The sequence below is a fragment of the Lontra canadensis genome, unplaced genomic scaffold (assembly GCF_010015895.1).
Source record: "Lontra canadensis isolate GAN:19392208 unplaced genomic scaffold, GSC_riverotter_1.0 scaffold15, whole genome shotgun sequence".
NCBI classification, from domain to species: Eukaryota; Metazoa; Chordata; class Mammalia; order Carnivora; family Mustelidae; genus Lontra; species Lontra canadensis.
The window spans coordinates 17,391,907-17,412,043 of NW_022631009.1; the positions used below are offsets into that span (position 1 = coordinate 17,391,907).

The 20,137-nt window shown below is 39.8% G+C and overlaps 1 protein-coding gene across 1 annotated transcript in view; it reads right to left on the bottom strand.

Moving 5' to 3' along the window:
• Nucleotides 1-5,487: 5,487 nt before the first annotated feature.
• Nucleotides 5,488-20,137, bottom strand: part of ATP6V1C1 (ATPase H+ transporting V1 subunit C1) — a 41,316-nt gene continuing 26,666 nt past the window's right edge. Inside the window, exons 7-13 of the mRNA XM_032858552.1 lie at nucleotides 19,310-19,408; nucleotides 17,462-17,530; nucleotides 10,337-10,429; nucleotides 10,154-10,247; nucleotides 8,651-8,748; nucleotides 7,709-7,835; nucleotides 5,488-6,390 (exon numbers count right to left, since the gene is read on the bottom strand). Coding sequence (XP_032714443.1) covers nucleotides 6,295-6,390; nucleotides 7,709-7,835; nucleotides 8,651-8,748; nucleotides 10,154-10,247; nucleotides 10,337-10,429; nucleotides 17,462-17,530; nucleotides 19,310-19,408 — 676 coding nt within the window. The 3' untranslated portion in view covers nucleotides 5,488-6,294. The remainder of the gene's footprint in view (nucleotides 6,391-7,708; nucleotides 7,836-8,650; nucleotides 8,749-10,153; nucleotides 10,248-10,336; nucleotides 10,430-17,461; nucleotides 17,531-19,309; nucleotides 19,409-20,137) is intronic.

Below are 20,137 nucleotides of genomic sequence, written 5' to 3' on the forward strand. Positions count from 1 at the left end.
TGGCAGGGAAATCAAATCCGGCAGTCAGGGTGAACATAAGCCAGGCTGGCTCTCCCAGTTACAGGAACACAAAAAGCCAAAGGACATGGGGCATATTGGGAACTCAAAGGCAAGACACCTCACGACTCAAACTTATGACCAGCTAGGCCTGTGCTGGCCAGTGCAGTAGCCACTGGCCACAGGTAGTTATTTGCATTAATTAAAGATTAAGAATGCACTTCCTCAAACACAGCAGCCACATTTCAAGTGGACTACGGCCCCATGTGGCAGAGGCTACCACAGTGGGTGGCAGAGATACAGAATGTCCATCATCATGGAAAATTGTTCTGGACAGTGCTGAACCAGGCCAACTGTAGGGTTGTATTTGGGGCTAGGGAGGGGGGTGTAAATAAGTCTATTCTTCACTCACTGATATTACAGGTTGACTTTCTGGACAGATATCCTCAGGGATGTTTTCAGACATCTGATTTCACAGGTCACTAATTACAGTACTTTTTCTCATTTCCCACATCTCACTGTGCCTTTTAACTGCTCAGCATCACCCCCCCAGTAACAGAAACTATGCCTGATTCATAGTATGTGCTCAATTTGCTGAACAAATGAACATAGGTGCACACAGATGGACAGACATGTCGATATAGCTTTACTTTTTTCATTTTGTCTTTGGGGAAAACAGTCACTGGCTGGCACCAGTGTTTGGGATCTAAATATTGCTTCTATGCACACAGACACACAGGCTGGAGTAAGTCACAATGAATATAAGTTACCTAAAACTTTCTGAGAACTTTGTATTAATAACATTAATTTAAAACAAAACATCCCAGATCAGAATACTATTTGGTGTTTGTGGGCTTCTCTAAATTGACTGTATGTTTCATAACCAACCACGAGGGAGCGTGGGGGAATAAACTACCTGTTTGCTTCTAAATGGCACGAGGGCGCCCTCTTGCGGTGAAATGTAGTGCCCATGAAAACACAATTCCGTTTTAAAGAAACAAGTTACCTTCATGCTTCTAGCAATTCATTAAAACCTGTACTGACCTGTAACTACTCTGAGAATCAGCTCAAATAGGCACCTAGTTAAATATAAAATCTGACAAGTTGTATTGGTGAAAAAGATAATTAAGAATGATCTGTCACAGAATTATCCAAAGAGGTCATCCACATACAACTAGAAAAACAGTGAAATACACCAAAGTTGCTCTTTGGATTTGATATTCTAGAGAGATTCTGTTCACCCTCTGGTTTTAAAAAAGAGGATTTGTAAGTTCACGTCTATACAGTGTTTCCTTTTTTGACCTAACCTCAACAATAATCTTTGCTGCATCCAACCTTTCTCACTTTTGACTTAACACCCTTTGTTCCCTCATGCAAACCATTCTTGGAAAACCTGTTTTGGTTGTTCTTTTCCACTTTTATAAGCAAAATAAATCACACCCAAACTGGGTTTTCAAGAAAGGACAGGGATGTGATTTTGGTCACTTTAGTTTTTGCAAATTCCAATTTGATATTCTACAGCCTTGCAAGGGTAGAGGACATCTACGCTGATCAGCTTCTGCTGAGGCAGAACTTTCTGGTTCTGTTGATTAATAATGTAGAATGCTTCTTTAGGTGGCAGAGCTGGGGAAGCTGATTTATTCATAATGATCCTACTGAACGCCGTCTGTGTGAATGAGAAATTACTATTTGAACGAGACCTCAAGATGCTCCCAAATCCTCAAGCCAACGACCCTGTATCTGGGGGTTCAGGGGAAGATTCTCTCAAAGGCCGTCTCATTTAACTGGCTTATCACCAGCATCTGAGTCTCCTGGGTGTTTGTTAAAAATGTAGGTTATTCCTTCGATCTACACAGGACTTACATACCACATCCCTGTGGAGCTGGGCAACGAATCTGCATTTTTATTAAATTCCCCAAGTAAGAACCACTGTAGATCTAATCAATTTCAATTTTAAACTGTCGGATAATCTGTTTGTGTTTGCTCACGAACTTCTTCGTTTTAAATTTTCTTCTTGCATTATCTTAACCATTCCCGGTGTGGAGGATGTTGTACTGCTTCTCCTGTTTCACTTTCTTCTCCAACTAAACCATCGCTATTCCTACTGCTGATCACTTCCACGGTTTAACCTTGTTCCCTTTTTCTCCCACAAGTCATGGGGCCCAGATCCAAAAATAGTCTAAAGGTGAATCTGCTGGTAAATAAAATAGTCCTGGTGGGCAAAAAAAAAAACAAACAAACAAAAAACAGAATTACATTCATATATTAATCTAAAGCTATCCAGGTTAGAAAAATAAAGACCCTAAATAAGTTTACATTACTGAAATGGGTAAACTTCAGATTACAGACAACTAAATTAGGGAAGTTTTCAATGCACTTCCTTTAGAACATAATACAGTTACAGACCTAGGATAAACCATCTTTCACTGATGTTAACAGAAAAAAAGAACCACTTTTTTTCCTAGACAATAGCAAGGTTCTCATTATTAGCTATTCTATATTTGTATATGTGGTTTTTAACCTAGTGCATTTGACACTCTGAATTTTTTAAAGATTATCTTAGAGAGAAAGAGAAAGAACAGGGGTGGGTGGCAGGAAGGGGCGGAAGGAGAGGGGGAGAATGTCTTAAACAGACTTCACGCTGAGCATGGAGCCCAGTATAGGACTTGATCTCACGACCTCAAGGATCATGACCTGAACTGAAACCAAGAGTCAGAGACTCAACTGACTGTACCAACCAGGCACCCTGTTACTCTAAGGAAAAAAAAGGAAAGAAAGAAAGGAAGGAGGAAGGGAAAGAGGAACAAGAGAGAGGGAAGAGGCAAGAAGAGAGCAGAGCTAAGAGGAGAGGGCAGAGGAGAGGAGAGAGGAGAGGGGAGAGGAAGGGAGTGATGGGAAGGAAAGGCAGAAACAGCTGAGAATAAAAATAAATTAAAAATATAAACATCTAGATAAATTTATATTTTATTTCTAACATTTGGACTATTTGAAGTGAGAGCAAAGAAAAGTTCATGGTTGCAGAGTATCTGTGATGCACAAAGTATTACTTGAAAGGTATTAGTTGATATATGCTCGTTTGCAAAGCTACATGGGGGGTGCCTGGGTGGCTCAGGATTAAGCCTCTGCCTTCGGCTCAGGTCATGATCCCAGAGTCCTGGGATCGAGCCCTGAATCGGGCTCTCTGCTCAGCGGGGAGCCTGCTTCCTCCACTCTCTCTGCCTGTCTCTCTGCCTACTTGTGATCTGTCAAATAAATAAATTTAAAAAAAAAAGAAAGAAAGAAAAGAAAAGCTACATGGGAGTCTTCCTCCCAGACCACAGAGTGTCTGCCCAAGAGCAACTTTAGGAGGCAGGAAAACGCTCCAGGTTGAGGAACGTGGGCTCCTGAAAGTAGCAGGCAACAGGTACATCATCACCCGTCACCGACAGGAACGTCTGCGCTCCTACATTCCCTCCAAATACCAGCACAATTTAGTATCTCATGAACCACATCTAATGACTTTTCTTTTCTACATCACAGTCTTTCTTGGACTAAGCTGAAGGAAAAGTGTTTGGCTCACTCATACAGGACTCCACAGAGGGCAGAAGGCATGATATGGACAAAAGAGCCCAGCAGTCAGAAACCTTGGGTTTGAAGACTTACTCTAACCGAAAATCTGTGAGAGCTAAGAAAAGAAACTCACTAAAGTCCTTTGCCCCTAAGCCTCCACTAGTAGAATGGGGACCACCAGTCCCCCCAGTACAAACATGGGGAAGGGATGAGGCAACAGGTACTGAGAACACTGGCAGAATGGTCTCGAACAGACACCCAATAAATGTCTAATGAATCTCAAAGTGACCTGAGCCCCATCCTAGAGGAGAACCAGGAGACTCTGAACAAAGCAAGAGGAGTCGGAAGAGTCCCTTTCCAGGAACGGTAGCACCCATCAACAATTTATATAAAAAATCCAACATGGACTGAAGCTCAGAGATACTCAAACTGCTTTAACATTATGCTACATCCACAAAGTCTACTCTATGCACACATTACTTCCTTCCAACCTTCAAACTCCACAATGTCATGAATCTTGATGGTGAAAAGAAGCTGGAGGCACTCATCTAGGATTCTGAGTACATGCCTCAAGCGCTCACCGGGCACCATTTCAAAGCACTACATGTGCAGGTGGGATCTCTTTCACTCAGCACAGCAGCCCTGTTGGGCGGGCACTCTAGTTACCCCCATTCTATGAAGCAGGGCTGGGGTGTGGAGATCACAGGGCTCGTTAGCAGCAGAACTGGGCTTGGGCTCCACAAGAGCTGGACGGCTACATCTCAGCCACTCTGTGTCCCTGAGATACTACAGTGAAAGTCCTGACACACACTGGGATTTTAAACTTGAAGTGACCCTACCTACCCGCATTGGAACAATGTTACCATCCAGGTAAAACCCAGAAGTCACCACGCAGCCCACCAACTTGCTCTTCAATGCCAAAAACACAGCCTCCAGCCCAGATTATGCCCAATATCCAGAGACGAAGATGCAAAATATACTTGCAAAAAAAGACAGAAAACTACAATTTTCTGACACCAAAACCAAAAATCTTCAGCTACCTCTTATCCAAAGGAAAACTGAAAATAAAACCTGCATCCTCAAAATGTCTTAAACTTAGAATTCTGACAGGGAACTTGGCAGTATGTGTCAAAACTTTAAATATGCATACCCTACGACCTATGAAGCCCGCTTCCAGGGTCCCTCTTACAGAAATACTAACACATTTCCATACTAAAGATACCTGAAGAAGGAGGTCTACTGCAGCAGTGTTTGTCAAGAGCAAAAGCAAAAAATAATGCGAATATCCAGCCAGTCAGCTATCTTATGGGGGAAATACACGATGGAAAACCATGCAGCCAGTGGGGGGGAAAGAGGAAGCTCTAGACAGACTGCCATCTAGAGATTCTGGACATACTAGCAAGCAAAACAGCAAGTGATAGAATATATGCAGTCTGATCCTACATTTATTTAAAAATAAACTAGGTTTGCACGTGTGTGATACATACATAGAAAAAGGCCTGGAAGAACACATCAACTCCCTTCAGAAGAAATCGAGGGGGGTGGGCAGGCAGGCAGGATCATCTCTCAGTTTTTACCTTCTAGAAGCCTGAATATGTTCGAAGTTAATTTCTTTTGAAATAACATAAATTTGTGAAGTAAAAAGGATTTGGGAGGCTAATTTCTAGAAGGAATAGAATAGTTCAGAAATGCCCTTAACACAGAAACTCCCTTCTCCCATCCGCAGGCCTGGGAGTGCACAGGAAAGGGAGCACGGTCACAGAACCTCCTGGAAAAGCTCCTTCAGTCGTCCAGTTCAGAGATCTTTACAGCAAACTATGCCTCCTTTCAGACGACGTCATAAATGACATACAGGTCCCAACAAAGGCTTGTCTAGTTAAAAAATCCTAGGAAGGAAACATGTAAAATCAGGACTTACACAAAACAAATGACTGAAGCCGCAAGGTTTCACTACACTTTATTCGAAGTCGGCCCTACTTCCTAATTATTCAAGGGAACTCAAAATCTAGTGTCCAGACGTAAATATCCATCATGTATTGAAAAATAATCTTTACATTTGTGCTGTGACCAGAACTGGCACACTGACATCCTACGCGAGGCAGACACGATCGGTCGGCCCCCGGTACGCAGCAGAAGTCTGGAAGTGGCCCAGTAAGTGCGCTCTGCTCTCTTTTATAACCTCTCAACCCGGACCGTTATCTTGTGAAGTTACACACACCACAATACACCTTTGCACAGGTAATTTTATTCTCTCCTGTGGGTGTCAACAGTGCTCACAGATCGGAATTTGAAACATTCAGAAAGCACATACCTGAATATCATCACATTTCGTTACTTCATGATTCAGTAACTACTCAACAGTTATGTCTACTAAATACAGTGAACAAAATGGTACAAGCGTTTACCATTTCCTTGTAAACAAGGCTTTTGTGCACAACAGTAACAAATGGAATTAATGCACACCACAATATCAATGAAGAAAGACCTTCTCTTTAAATAAACTATTCTGTTTATAAATAAACTCTGATTTTTTTTTTTTAGTACACATTTACAGACCTGATCAATAAAAAGAAATAAGACATTTAAGAAGAAAATATGGAGAGATGGACCACAATGAAGAACTCACTAGGAAAAGTGGTCAGAAGCAAGCAAAGGACAATCGGGAGTTAAAAGTACTGTCATACTGCAGCCTAGTTCTGTTAGATTACACCAACACAAGGACAGGATTGTCTGGGAAGGAGCTCATTTTTACTTGAATTCCAGCAAGTTGCAATCAATCTTGTAGTACACATAGGGGTAGTATTCCTGTTGACTCAAGTTTAAGCCGGGAATATCCATAGGAGCCTAGAGAAAAACAGGAAAGTTATCCAAATGAGTACTGACAGAAATCAAAGGGAAGAAAAAATTAAGTATTACCATTTACCTTCTGATTGAACACCTACACTGGCGCTAGGTGTAGATGTTTATGCTAATTGATTCTGATTTGGGCATTATTACTCCTATTTTGCCAATGAGGAAACACAGTGGGTAGTAAAGCCAGATTGAAGCCCTCACAGACTCCAAACCCTGTATGTGTTTAACCATGACCCTATGATCCTTTTTTATGCATAATGTGTAAAATTATTTTTTAAATCTCGGGCTTGGGGTCTTCAGTTTATGGGGCATGTGGTTTCTTAAAATGTTGAATAGAAGAAAACCAAGTACGATTTTAATGATATCACTTACTATTTATGAATGTTTTAAGAATATACTGGTGGGAGGGGTGCCTGGGTGACTTGTTCGGCTGGGCGTCTGCCTCACGCTTGGGTTGTGATCTCGGGGTCCTGGCATCAAGCCCCAACTTGGCTCCCTGATCAGTGGGAAGTCTGCTTCTCCCTTTCCTCTACCTCTCTCCTCCACTCATGCTCTCTCCCCCTCTCTCAAATAAATAAAATCTTAAACGAAAAAAGAATATACTGGTAGGAAATTATGTATCAGATAGTTGAACCTCATGTATTTTCTTGACAATTACATGAAAATGTAGAAAGTAATTTCCTGCATTTTCTTCTATCAAGAAAAACTGGTGTGTCATGGGTTCTAATTAATGTAAATGTAAGTTACTACCATCCTAAAAAGGAAAAAAATCAAGATTATTTGAAATAAAAACTCACTACAGTTTTAAACATCAGCAAGAGTTTGCTTATACTGTTTGAAAACACACTTTGCTTACACTCACGGTCTGAAATAAGAAAGAAACATACCAGTTTAGAAAATACTTTAAAATACCCTTTAAAATACTCCTATACCGACTTTGCTACTTGTCCCAAATACAACTGAATTAACTACTTATCTTCTTCTCTGAAATTTAGTAACTTCGGTAAACAAGTAGGATAGTATGGCTGCTTGCTTCTTTACTTCTGCAGCTATAAACATCTGATCTATAGCAAGACAATGACTGGCGTAGAAGCAAAAGCACTGCTCTAACTAGTATAAAACACAGTAAACAATGTCAATTACCTGCTGTGTTTATCTAACAAATTAACTGAGGACCTCAAAGTAATAAAAAAAAATAGATTAAATAAACAATATTTATTATCCCTTTTCCATTTATCTCCTTCCAATAATTTTTTTCTGAAATTCATTCCAGTTCCTGCTCCTCCAAGGCACCTAAATAAGTGCTTACATCAATAATGGCCGCCGCGCTGCTGTCTAGGTGTTTGTACAGTTCGTGTAATACTTCTCTTAGTTTCTTCACTGTTTTCTTATTGGGCTGAAGGAGCATTGCTTGGAAGTTCACCGGCAAGCCATACCTTTTCAGGAAGCAAATGTTCAGTATGTAACACAAGTAAACATATAAAGAGATTTTCTTTTCAAAGCAAATATTCTTGTAGTCTTCTTTAATCAGTTAATAGAGAGAGGGTACCTCATTTTAAGGACAAGTTCAACTAATATACAGAGAAACTCTGATCTTCTCTGGTCCTCACTGTCCACTAGAAATCTTACCTTAAAATGAGAGCCCACTGCCTATTAGGATTTACTTTTAATTACTCTTTAATTTTGAATCTATGAGTACCCTCAGCAATAATATGTACGCTTAGGAGTCACCTTCGTAAGGAAATAACACAATTACATCTTGAAAAGTCAATGAAATTTACAAATGGCAAACAGAGCTACAGATAAGTATTTTGAACTACTTTTAATATGAGCAAAATATACAGAGGGTCACAAGATGATTGAGATTTTTAAGTATCTCAAAATGATAAACTACTTTAGGTTAATATGAAACAGCAATTTCAAATAAACCATCAGTATACCATGTACCAAACTACATGGAAAGTATATGAAAGATCTTCTTTTAAACAAATATTAGCTAACTACTTTATAATCTACTCTTAACTTTACACCAGCAACAAACCAGGGAGTACAGCAGTATGGATCACTTTTTCCAAACCTGGCATCAAGGGCAAGACTAATATGAAGGTAGGATACTGACAATCTCTCTCTCATGGTTGTCCTTTTGGTTTCTCTGCATCAATTTCCTATTACGGCTGTTGTAACAAAGAGGTCTAATGTAAAGGGATCCATAAACCCTTCATTTCCAAGTTTCTTGATCAACTTTCTTTACCTTAGAACAGACTCAACAAAAACCCTCAACGCTTTCACATGAATCCACGCAATAAACGCCTCACTGAAATTCACTTTCAGCCACCGTACAAGTGGTCCCTATAAAAAGGAAAAAGAAAATCACCAATTTGGTCTTGAAAATGGCAATTAGAAATAAATAAATCAAATATTTTTAAAGGAGTGACTATCCAGTAAGAATTTACAGGAGAATTAAATCACATAATAATTCACTTTAAAAACGTTTCATACACTTCATCTTAAGTAAGGTTAAAAGGTTAGCCACTACACTATAACCTCAGTAGACACCAAAATTCACAGAACCTATTTCACTACACAGAAAAAGGCGTAATAATGAAAGCAGTTTAAACTGATATACAATATAGATATGCCCTAGATTTGAAAACCAAAATATAAAAAACTTAGAATGCAATACATGTCAGACATTTAAAATAGAATTCAACTTATAAACAACTTCTCAGGAACAGGATAAACAGTTACATATTAAGTTATTTAATACATATCTCTAGGTCTTAATTTTTTCATAAAATATCAGGCATGTTGATCTAGATCCCTTAAACCTCTTCACATTCCGAATTTTTAATGATTCTATTATGTAGGATAACTTCTCTTTGAACTTAAAATATTTGGTATAATTGCCAGTACTAAATAAAAACACTCCTTTAAACAGATTTTAAAATAACTTAATACTGCCTTTCAGTACATAAAAGACATACGTGATCAGTTCAGCTGAATTATTTAGTGAATGTCACTAAGTTCATTTGATGTACCAACAAATTAATTTAAGCAAAAAGGACAAGACAATGTGAAAATCTTTGGTTAAAGTATCTGTTCTTTAAAAAGGCTCCGGACCTTCTTAATAAGTTGGTTCTACTGGGCATTACTTGGTTAGGATTAGTTTTCTCCCAATGGAGATGATATGGTTTATAAGTACTTAGGAGTAATTTTAAATGGGATTTGCTTTTATTTTCTTTTGCATTACAAGAGAAATAAATTTTCACTCATCACCCCTTTCATGCAAGCTTCTAGTCTTCACAGTAATCCAGCACTCAAAGATGACAAGGAAGTTGGCACCATCTTCCCTTGTCACTTTTCCACCCCCTTTCCCAATTTTGCCTCAAACATACGAACTCTCCAGTGGTTTAAAAAGAAATTCCTTCAGTATAATATTGCAGCATTAAAAAAATTTGCCACAAGGAAATGAAAATTCTTCCTGAAAGAACAATTACTCAGTTAAAATAATACCTCACTACATTGCATTTAAAATTAATTCCTGATACAGATTTGGATGGAGTAATTAACTTTAAGGCATGGATTTTCAAGATCTAAGTTTGCTTAGAGAAAATTCATTTTGGTTAAAAGAAAAAGTAATTAAAATCAAATGTCTTAAAGTAATATCAGTTTTCTCTTTTAAATAAAAAGGAAAAAGCAATACTGTCTTTTCTTCTGCTTAACACTGATAATACTAAATATTAAGAACACATACAAACTGCTTTTTCTTGTCGGTAGAAAGCCTGTTCATTTCTTCTTTATCTGCTTTCATCTCCTCTTCATTATACTGGAAGTCACGAACGATGAATCTGAATTTGCAGTGGGGGAGAAACAAAATTGTCTACACTGTGTATATAGGAGATCCAACCAATTAAAAAACAAAAAATAATAATCTTACTTGTTCTCCCTGGCTTTGTGTCTGAAGTCATCAACTGCCTTCCTGAACAAGGTGACATTACAAAGATAACTGTCTTGGTCCTCGGAGAGAACACTATGGGGAAAAAACCCAAAAAAGTCCATTTAAAGCTTTATATTGATTGCTCTCTTTCACACCAAGGGCAGAATTCACAAACAGGAGGAGGAACAGTAAGGTGTGGTAGCCCTTCCCAAACCACCTCCAGGCTAACCACCTGTACTGCCTCAGACACTGTGGGCGCTCCATGTTTATGATGTGTTACTTTACAATGCCTTAACAGCCCTATGCCATCTACCTCTTCCTAACCCAACGAAATCCAACATTTAATCAAGTAAAATGTCCAAACTCTAAGAACCATGCTTTCCCATCTATCAGTGCCAGGCCCGCTGAAGCAAAATCAGTAACTACTTTATTCCAGAGGTTCCCTGCTTCCTCGCTTATTAATAAGCACCTTCTTCTCTTCTGGAAACCAAATTCTCTCTACCTCTCTCCAGCCCAGCCCTGCCCAGCCCACGAAGGCCTGGATCACCCTCTCTGAACTGCCAATACCTCCTACCTTGGATCCTTCCTTCCCCGCTGCCCCCAACATCCTAACTCAAAAACAGACAAAGGCAATGGTCTAAACATCCTTTGACAAAACACTTTTCTGCATCTCAGGGCTTCCTCCTAGGCTCTAGAAGAATCCCAGCGAGGTGAGAACTTCTATCCAGTCATGGGTCTCGCGGACATCACTGGAAATACTTTCCCAGACATAACTATAGGGAAATTTTAACTGTCATATAAATTCCTATGGGGAAAAGCCGTTTGGAAAGGCAAACCATACTGTTCGTGCATACGAGAACTCTCGCTTGGCTCTCAAGTTACCTACAGCTACTCATGTAGAGAATCCCACAGGCGGGGTCTACAAAGCCATACACTGCATTGTTCAACAGTGATGAGGCTGGGGCAGGAGCATCACTTAATTTTGTATGGAGGGGTCTCTTTTCCCTTTTACTTTCCAAGTATTGGGTTTTTTTGTTTGTTTAGTTTTTATTTACAATGTGGTACTTCTGAAATCCCCAAAAATAATATTTTACAAACCTGAGTGCTTGTGGAATTCAAAGATACTTTACTAAATATGAGGGAGAAAAAAAAAAAAAAGCAAGTTTAGTTTTTCCAAGAAGTCTAAGAACTGCCTGGTTAGCAGTCAATTCAGGTAAATTCAGGAGGCAGTGACAATACTTAATAGCAGTAAGAACGGCTGTAAGAACTAAGGCAATCTGACTCTTCGTCTACCTCTCCAGCAGCAGGACCGGCACATGCCTCTGGGAGGACTGATCACTGTCATCGCTGACAGAGAGAAACTCAGCTACTCTGGATCTGGAACATTAAAACTTCCTTTTCAAAGAGGTGCCTTCTTGGGGCACCTGTGTGGCTCAGTCAGTTAAGCGTCCAACTCCTGATTTCAGCTCAGGTCACAATCTCAGGATTGCCAAGAACAAGCCCCCTACTGGGCTCTAAGCTGCAAGTGGAGCCTGCTTAGGAGTCTCTGGGTCCCTTCTCTCTTCCTCTGCCACTCCCCCCATCCCTCTCTTATTAAAAAGAAAAAAAAAAAGGTATCCTCTCTGGCTGGCTCTGTCAGTAAAGCTAGAGTGTGTGACTCTAGATCTTGTGAGTTCAAGCCGCACACTGGGTGTGGAGAGTATTTAAAAATAAATTATTTTAAAAACGTAAGAATTAGGGTGCCTGGGTGGCTCAGTTAGTTAAGCGTCTGCCTTCAGCTCACATCGTGACCCTGGGATCCTGGAATCGAGTCAGGAGTGAGGCTCCCTGCTCAACAGGGAGTCTGTTTCTCCCCCTGCCTCTGCCTGCTGCTTCCCCTGCTAGTGCTCTCTCTCACTCACTCACTCTCAAATAAAATCTTAAAAAAAAAAAAAAAATTTTTAAATTAAATTAAATAAATAAACAAACAAACATAAATAAATAAATAAATGGTGCTCTCTCAAAACTGTTACCCTTAGTTCTTGCTCCTGGTGCCTATCACATCCAAGGCAAGGCAGCTATCCAGCTGACAAAACTCAGTAACAAATCTTTCATGATCTTCAGGTCTCCCAGGCTTACCTCTGTAAAATGCACACTGTGATCCAAAAAATCCAAATCCAATCTGACAGGTGAGTGCAGACCCCTAACAATATTCCTTCACTACCATAGTTATCTTCTAACTTCACACAGTACTTTGCTGTTTTAAAGACCATTTGAAAAGCATCTGATGTCTGACACAGCTCTGTGACAATGAGCAGCGTGTCTATCATGTAGAGACCTGGGTCACAGCAAAGTTGTTTGGCTTATTCAAAATCCTTATGGTGAAGAAGCTAAGATTAAAAATTCAGTCTTAGGACTAAATCCTGCTGTGCTACCTTATTAAGAAAAAATAAATGAAACCATTTGCTTTTCCTTCTACCCCCAGAAAAGATATTCCTTAAAACATTATAAAAAACAAACCATGAGTCCTTGGTATAACAGACTTTCAATCATTTAACATGTACTGAGCCTCTATAAATGTGACCGGCTCTTGTTATGTACCAGGAATAAAACTAAGACAATTTGGTTCACGGACCTCAAAGCATGGGTCTAATCCAGGAAACAGAAATAAGTCATACAATACAGAATTGCAAATGTTACAATAGAAGATATATGTGACATATTAGGGCAAAAAGGCAACTGATACCATCTCAGGGGAGATCAAAGAGTTTCACAAAAGCAGTGATGCCAACCGGAAGTGTGAAAGACAGGCAAAGGAGAAAACATGCCAGTAGAGCCCCACATGCAAATGCACACAGGTGTGGAAGAACACGGTGCATTTGGGGCTCTGCCAGAAATAGCCAGAGCTAAGCGGAATACAGGGATGGGTGTGTGCACATGCTTGTGTGCCAGTAATAGACTGGTACACCACAAAAGTGAAAATGGCAGCAAAGCGGGAGACTGATGAGAGGGAAGAGAAGAGCGGAGATAAAGGAGACCAGCTAACGGCAATTCCAACAGTCCAGGCAAGAGATGGAGAAGCAGCAGCTGTAGCTGGGGGCGGGTAGGGGGAGTCAAAGTCAGTTGAACCATAAGAGGTTGTTGGTATGTGACCATTTTTAACCTACAAAACAGCAATTTTCTATGAGTCAACCAAATGCTACTGAAGGTAGAAATAACACGGCTGTTAGACTGGGTCGTGGGAGGGCAGGTGGGGAGGGAGAGGTACGAGTCCAAAATGACTGACTACCATGGTCTGGTTTGGTAACTAGGCACATGCTGCTGCCACACACTACAAGGGAGGGGGCGACTGAGGCTGACATTCGGGGGGATAATATCCTACTCATAGTTACCTGTGGTGCAGACACGTATAGTGCCCAGGAGGGACCCAGGTGTGAGAGTCTGAAACTATGGAGTTAGCCAGGCTACGAATGGAGACTTCAGAGTCCCAAAGCTGCAGGCAACGGTCAGAACCCTGGGTGTGGCTGAAAAGGCGCTGACAGAAGAACAGGCCGTCCCACTAAGACAGAAGAGTCCGCGTCTAGACTTGCCAATACTCAGGGCTACCAGATTCTCTTGAGCTCACTCAGGCAATTCAGGCGTAAAAGCCCGCAGGCTGCATTACAGATTAATTCAGGGAGGGAATGTACAGGAGGTCACAGGGGCAGAGATGATGGTGCAGGCAAGACAATAGCTAAAGTGATCACTCGAGAGTCCAGGCTCAGCGGGAGAAGAAACATGGCTGGAGGAAATCAACAATGTCAGAGCAAAGGGATAGGGACTAGAAATGTGGACAAGGTCAAAGAGCAGGTTCTGGAACAGCAGAAAAGATGGAAAGAGGTCTCAGGTCATGATCCCTGGGTCCTGGGACTGAGTCCCACATGTCAGGCTCCTTGCTCAGAAGAAAACCTGCTTCTCCCTCTGCCTGCTATTTCCCCTGCTTGTGTGCGCTCTCTGACAAATAAATAAATCAAATCTTTTTAAAAAATAACAAATAAATAAACAATGACAACACAAAACTCAAGTGGAGGTGATGATTTGTGAGCTGCAGGGATCGGGGAGATGAGAAGCCAGAAGCTGGAGGCATTTCAAATCAAGCCAAAACCAGCATGACCTTAAGTGACATTATGAAATCAAGGCACAGAAACAAAATGAAAGCCAGACGGAGAGGAAAGAGTTAAGAGAGTGTCGTCTTTGCATCTTGGACTGTGCCTGGAAGGGAGCTTAGTTTAGCTTAACCCAGGCTGCACCAGTCCTACTAGGTTCAAATAAATGATCCAAACGCACTGCTTCCTTTAGTTCTGCTGTTTCACAGTAGGAGCACCCACCTCACGCAGGTATAACCAGGCCTGAAGGAAACTGCCATGTCTTCAAGACATTTCATGGCATTTTCAGTCACCCACGTGGGTAGCCATGCTTCTGGAGCTCAGCGCTCTGCCCACTGCTTCGGACTTCTTAGCTTGGTCCTGAAACTCAGAACTGCCATCTTCTCTGTCCCTTAATTAATCTTTCTATGTCACTGCCAAGGTATCTCTCCTGCCTTTCTTCATAAAAGTTATCTTTGCAATCCCTGCTCTGAAACACAGGGAAAACTTTTCTCTGCACAATGGCAAGTACAGGTTTTCCTAGGCTTTTGTAGCTGGGTTCCTCTAGCTCCCTCACCAAAAACCTCTGGGGGACACCAATGCGTCTGTGGTACTGTTTCCAATAACACAGAAAAGGCCAAAGTTAACTAGTGATCAGACCTGGTCAGACTACCTTCACAAGGAAAAGCAGACAAAAAGGAAAGTGGCAATCCTGAGTGCAAGTGAAAAACACCTGTCTCTGAACAGTTTTTCCAACAAGAAGCAGAACAGCAGAACAGTAGCCCAGCCTCCACTTCCTTGGCCATAACTGTGCACAGCACTGACACACGGCTCTGCGCTTCTCCATACAACAATGCTGGGAGTTCAAAAGTGTCCAATGATTTTAAGACTTAAGTAGAATATTTTACAAATAGCTGGATTCTAAGCATTTTTTGAGTGAAATTATCTCCTTCAGATTTGAAGACCATATTTTTCAATTCATTCTTCTACCTCGCAATTTCACTTTCTTCTTCACTGCTCCCAAGAGTAAGGACTCAAGTGCCAAAAAGCAACAAGTAAAAGTACTACTTACTTGAAAGTACTACTACTTACAAGTGACTTAAAAATGAAGCACTTTGAACAATTACTAGCATATAGAAGCAACTCAAAATTGTTAGTTATTATGATAAGCTAAAAATCCAGCATCAAGTCTTAGAGATGCTTCCTGAACAGTGGACAAAATTCCAAATTAAGCCACCCCAGCCTGTCTGCCCCACATGAGTGAACCAGCCTGTCACAGGGCTAGGGGAGCTGCTGCTGTTCTTGTGGACTAAATTTAAACAGCTGAACTTCCATGTCAGTGGTTCCAAGTGTCTTCTGAATAGAGACACAAGCAAAACAGAGGTTCTCACGGACCAGTGGTCAGGGAGCACTTACTCGTCATTTAGAAGACAGGTGCTGTCTATACTGAACTCTTACTGGTTGGGATTTCTTTCCTTTAAGCTACTAGAGTAACGTTCAAGAGATGAAATCTCTGAAGTAATATATTTAAAGTTCTTCTTTCAGAGTAAATCTGAAACTTATCTACATACCACTCCCCTGGACTTTGGGTCTGGCATATATACAACCTGTGAGGACATTCTGTAAACACTGGGTCCTTGGGTCTCCTCCTTCCCTGCCTCTCAGACATAAAGTCAACCTCTATGGCTTTAATGTTCTACAGAGTACAAAGGTATAAGAAGTTGTCATCTGTCAAGATAAACAGCTTCAATGGGAAACTATATGAAGATTAAGGCTTTCCCTTGGTCTTCAGCTGGTGTGAACGGAAGGTACTCCCCAAACTGCGGGGGCGGAGGGGATTGTGATGGGCAGAGGTTTGTGGTTTAGTTCTCAAACAAAAATCAACATTTGTGAAACTACAACAATCATATTACCTTATATTTTGTATAACTTATCAAGACTTAAAATAGTCTCATCGTGTGTACTGGGAAGGTGCTATGTGCATTTTACAGACAAAGAAAAATGAGGCCCAGAGAAGGTAAAAGACTTACCCCAAGTCACACAGCAAGTTGGTAGCAGAACCAGCAACAGAACTCAAATCCCTGGATCCAGCACTCTTTCCATTATACTAAGCTACCTCCCATATGACACAATGAAACTGGAAAAGAAAATATTGCATGGGCCTAACCTTACTAATACCACCTCTTTACTATGTGCTATAACCTTTTTCTCCCCACAAGTTGCCACCTCTTGAGGCACAGCCATACAGAAGAACCCTAGGGGGCTGCATATACACTGTATTTAATACTTTCTCAAAGAACATCTCACAGTACAAGACCCAACATTAAAAAACCTGACTTTTAGTCCTAATTTGTCATTGGACATTGGCACAGCCAATGCAGTCAAATGCCTTGGGCCAACTATTGAATTCTTCTGTATTTTTACTTCTTTATCCACAAGAATAACTGACCCAACTCTTCACAGAATTGTAAATATCAAATTAGACAATGTATATCAAGCCACAAATTTAAACACTTAGTACAAGTTTTTTTTTAATGCAAAATAAGATTAGGTAGAATCCACACTCACTGGAAAGTGAAAGCAACATGATATTCTAGCAGCCATTTTGATATACTTCCTTTGCAAGAGAAATGAAGAATTATAGACACGGAGTAGATATACAATAAATATCGAACAAAGAATTTTCAGAAGGTGGCACAGCATGGCAGAAAAAGTACCACACCAGTGACCTGGGTTCTAATTCTAGCCCTGCCATTAATGAGATGTGTGACTCTGGGCAAACCCCTTCACTGCTGTGGCCTCAAACTTCTCCATCTATAAACATGAGACAGTACAGATCAGACTGTACAAGGTCCCTTCCAGAGGTCTGTAACTGTGATAACTATTAACTTTATAAGGTGAAAAAGATGATCCTGAAACCACAAATTTACAAAGAAAAGATAAAGCTATTTCCTAACCCAACATCCCAATTATAAAAAGGAATTCTAGGAAAGAAACGGGTTTTACAAAGACTACTACTTACTTGCTAGACCTTGGAACTACCATTTCAGCTAGTGTTTCGTACTGCTTAATCCAGTCATTGTGGTTTAACCTGCAGAAAAAATACAGTAAGTAGCGGAAAAGAAGAAACAATCCCTGCCACATCCAGAAAGAGAAAAAAATATGGGACAAACAGGAAATTCAACTAAGTATACCTCAAATCTATGTAACCAAAAACAAAAAAAACATTTTTTGAGTTTTATACTGAGAATGAATTTCAAACACAGTGAGTGGTGAAGCAGGAACTACAAATACAGTTCACCACTCTTACATCCAGTAACTATTGCAAAAGAGGCACATCCTAGAACTAAGTTTGGAAAGGAAGTAAGCAAAGTACAGATTTTAAATGACTTTCAAACTTCAGAGTTAATATGCTCATTACCTTATTAAAAATAAATTAATTTAAAGGCCATATTGAAATCTCTATCATGTCTATTCACTCGCTGGATCAAACTGTATTTACTAAAAGCACAGCGTACCAGGAAGGATTGAGTAAATTAAGTGACAGCAAACCATGCTGTACAGAACATTGTGCAACAAGCCTCCATAGAGACCAATGGTTTTGGGTGTGTGCAGAAAGACAGTTATGTTTGCAATTTAATGAACTTCAGTATTTGTAGGTCACAGAGGGAATAATTCAACACAAGGTATCCTAGGTCCTATGTTTCAATTACAATGCACAGAAAACTAAAAATTTCTGATCTTAAACACAAACTTTCAATAAAGATTGCAGCAAATCTTTCACCCAAGGAACGTTATTTTCCTACACAGTATAAAGACACAGATATACAGAAGTTTATTATAAATAATCAGTGCTCTAGTATTCTGCAGTAAAGGGAGAAAAGCTGATGTCAGATAATATTGCAGACACGGTAAATTCAATGCAGGTGCTTTTTCCCAATATTCCCAGTTTCCTAACCAGATAAAAAATGCAGAGCAAAGCAAAGGATGAATTTGTGCAATGATACTATGAAGAATCCCCAAATCTCTCACCTCAGTTTGGATCCTCCAAAGATTTCCTGACAGCGAGACTTTAGTCCAAGTCAGAAATGAAACCATTAATAGTGTTTCTCTCTCATACATACACGTGCAGTGTGCACAGAGTTCTAATCCTTCCTACGAGTGTCCAAAGGTTTCATTTTACCAAGATTAACTATGATCAAAGACTAACAAAGAAGACCTAATCTGAAGATTTCAAAGGGTTCTCTAACCTGGCAAACCATGCCCAGAGCCTATGCCTGTTTTTGTAAAGACAGTTTTCCGGAAACACAGCCACATCCATTCTGTAGGTACTGTGTATGTCTGCTTTCAGCTACAACCAGAGAGTTGACATGGCAGAGTTGAACAGCTGTTGAGACCCTTGGGCTTGCAAAATGTAAAATATTGACTATATGGCCCTTTAAAAAATAAATTTGCTAACCCCTGGCCTAATGCATCCTTTGCTTCTTAAAGGGTTTAATTCATCCTAACCAATCATGAAGATTTTTCAGAAAAACAAATACAAAGAGCTTCTTACTTTGAAAAATCTAAAGTCTGTATTTTTTTTTAAAAATCCAATAATTTAGCATTATTTAATTTTTAAATAAGCCCACTCTACTAACCTGTTAACTTGGATTAGAATCGCAATTTGTAACTGATGTCTCCATTACCAGATTATGAACTCAATTCTACTACGTGTGCCATAGGAATACATGTTGGTTCACAGAATGAAGGACAATTTAACAGTCCCTTTACCACTGGGTTCTAGTGGACACTTCAAATTCCAGTATCAGATACTAACATTTTTCTTATATTTTAACAAATAAAAAACTTTTGTAATTAAAGGACATACTTGGGAACTACAACCAGTAACGTGACGAGATACTCTGAATCAAGAACAAAGTCATCCTTCTTCACAATTTCCGCTAAACTTCTAGTTAGCAAACTTCCTCTGAGGAATAAGAAAAAAATAATCAGGCTGATAATGCCTCCATAACACAAGTAAAGAAAGAGCAGGCTAATTACATTCACATATATATACTATATATACATCTTATGAAATGGATTAATCTTATTAATGTCTTTACTTTGTAAGAAGTCAAAATTTAACTATTTCCCATCCCCACTATTAAAGAAATGTCAACATTTATCAAAATTTGCCTCTAGTATCTTCCTTTGTGTTTGCTTTAATTATTATAACTCAGCTCTTCTCTTGATTACATATATAATACCTCGACTGGGCAAGTGTTGTTCATTATATGTCAATTAAAGTCTATTTCACGATAATTACAAAATTATATCATCTAAGGACAACCTCTGATTTTCCTCCCTCTCCCTGGGTATCATCTGATACTAGGCAATTTTGGTGAGTTAACCCAATAATCAACTCTTTCAAATCAGTCTTCATTTGGTCTCCCAGTACATTTCATAATGAAAATGACTTGCCCTGTTTGTACCACTGATGGTATCCAACCAATTTTCTCTCTGGAATATGAACATGTAACTTGAACAGTTAAATGCTTAAAGCTACATTTGCAGTAGTCATAGTACAATGAGATCATGAAAACATGTTCTAGTTTTTAAAAACCTAACATGTAAAAAAGCTGAATCTGCAAAACAGAAAAGCACATAAATTACACTGTAAAAGGATTCTTTGGTAGAATTCATTTAAGCAGCAGGT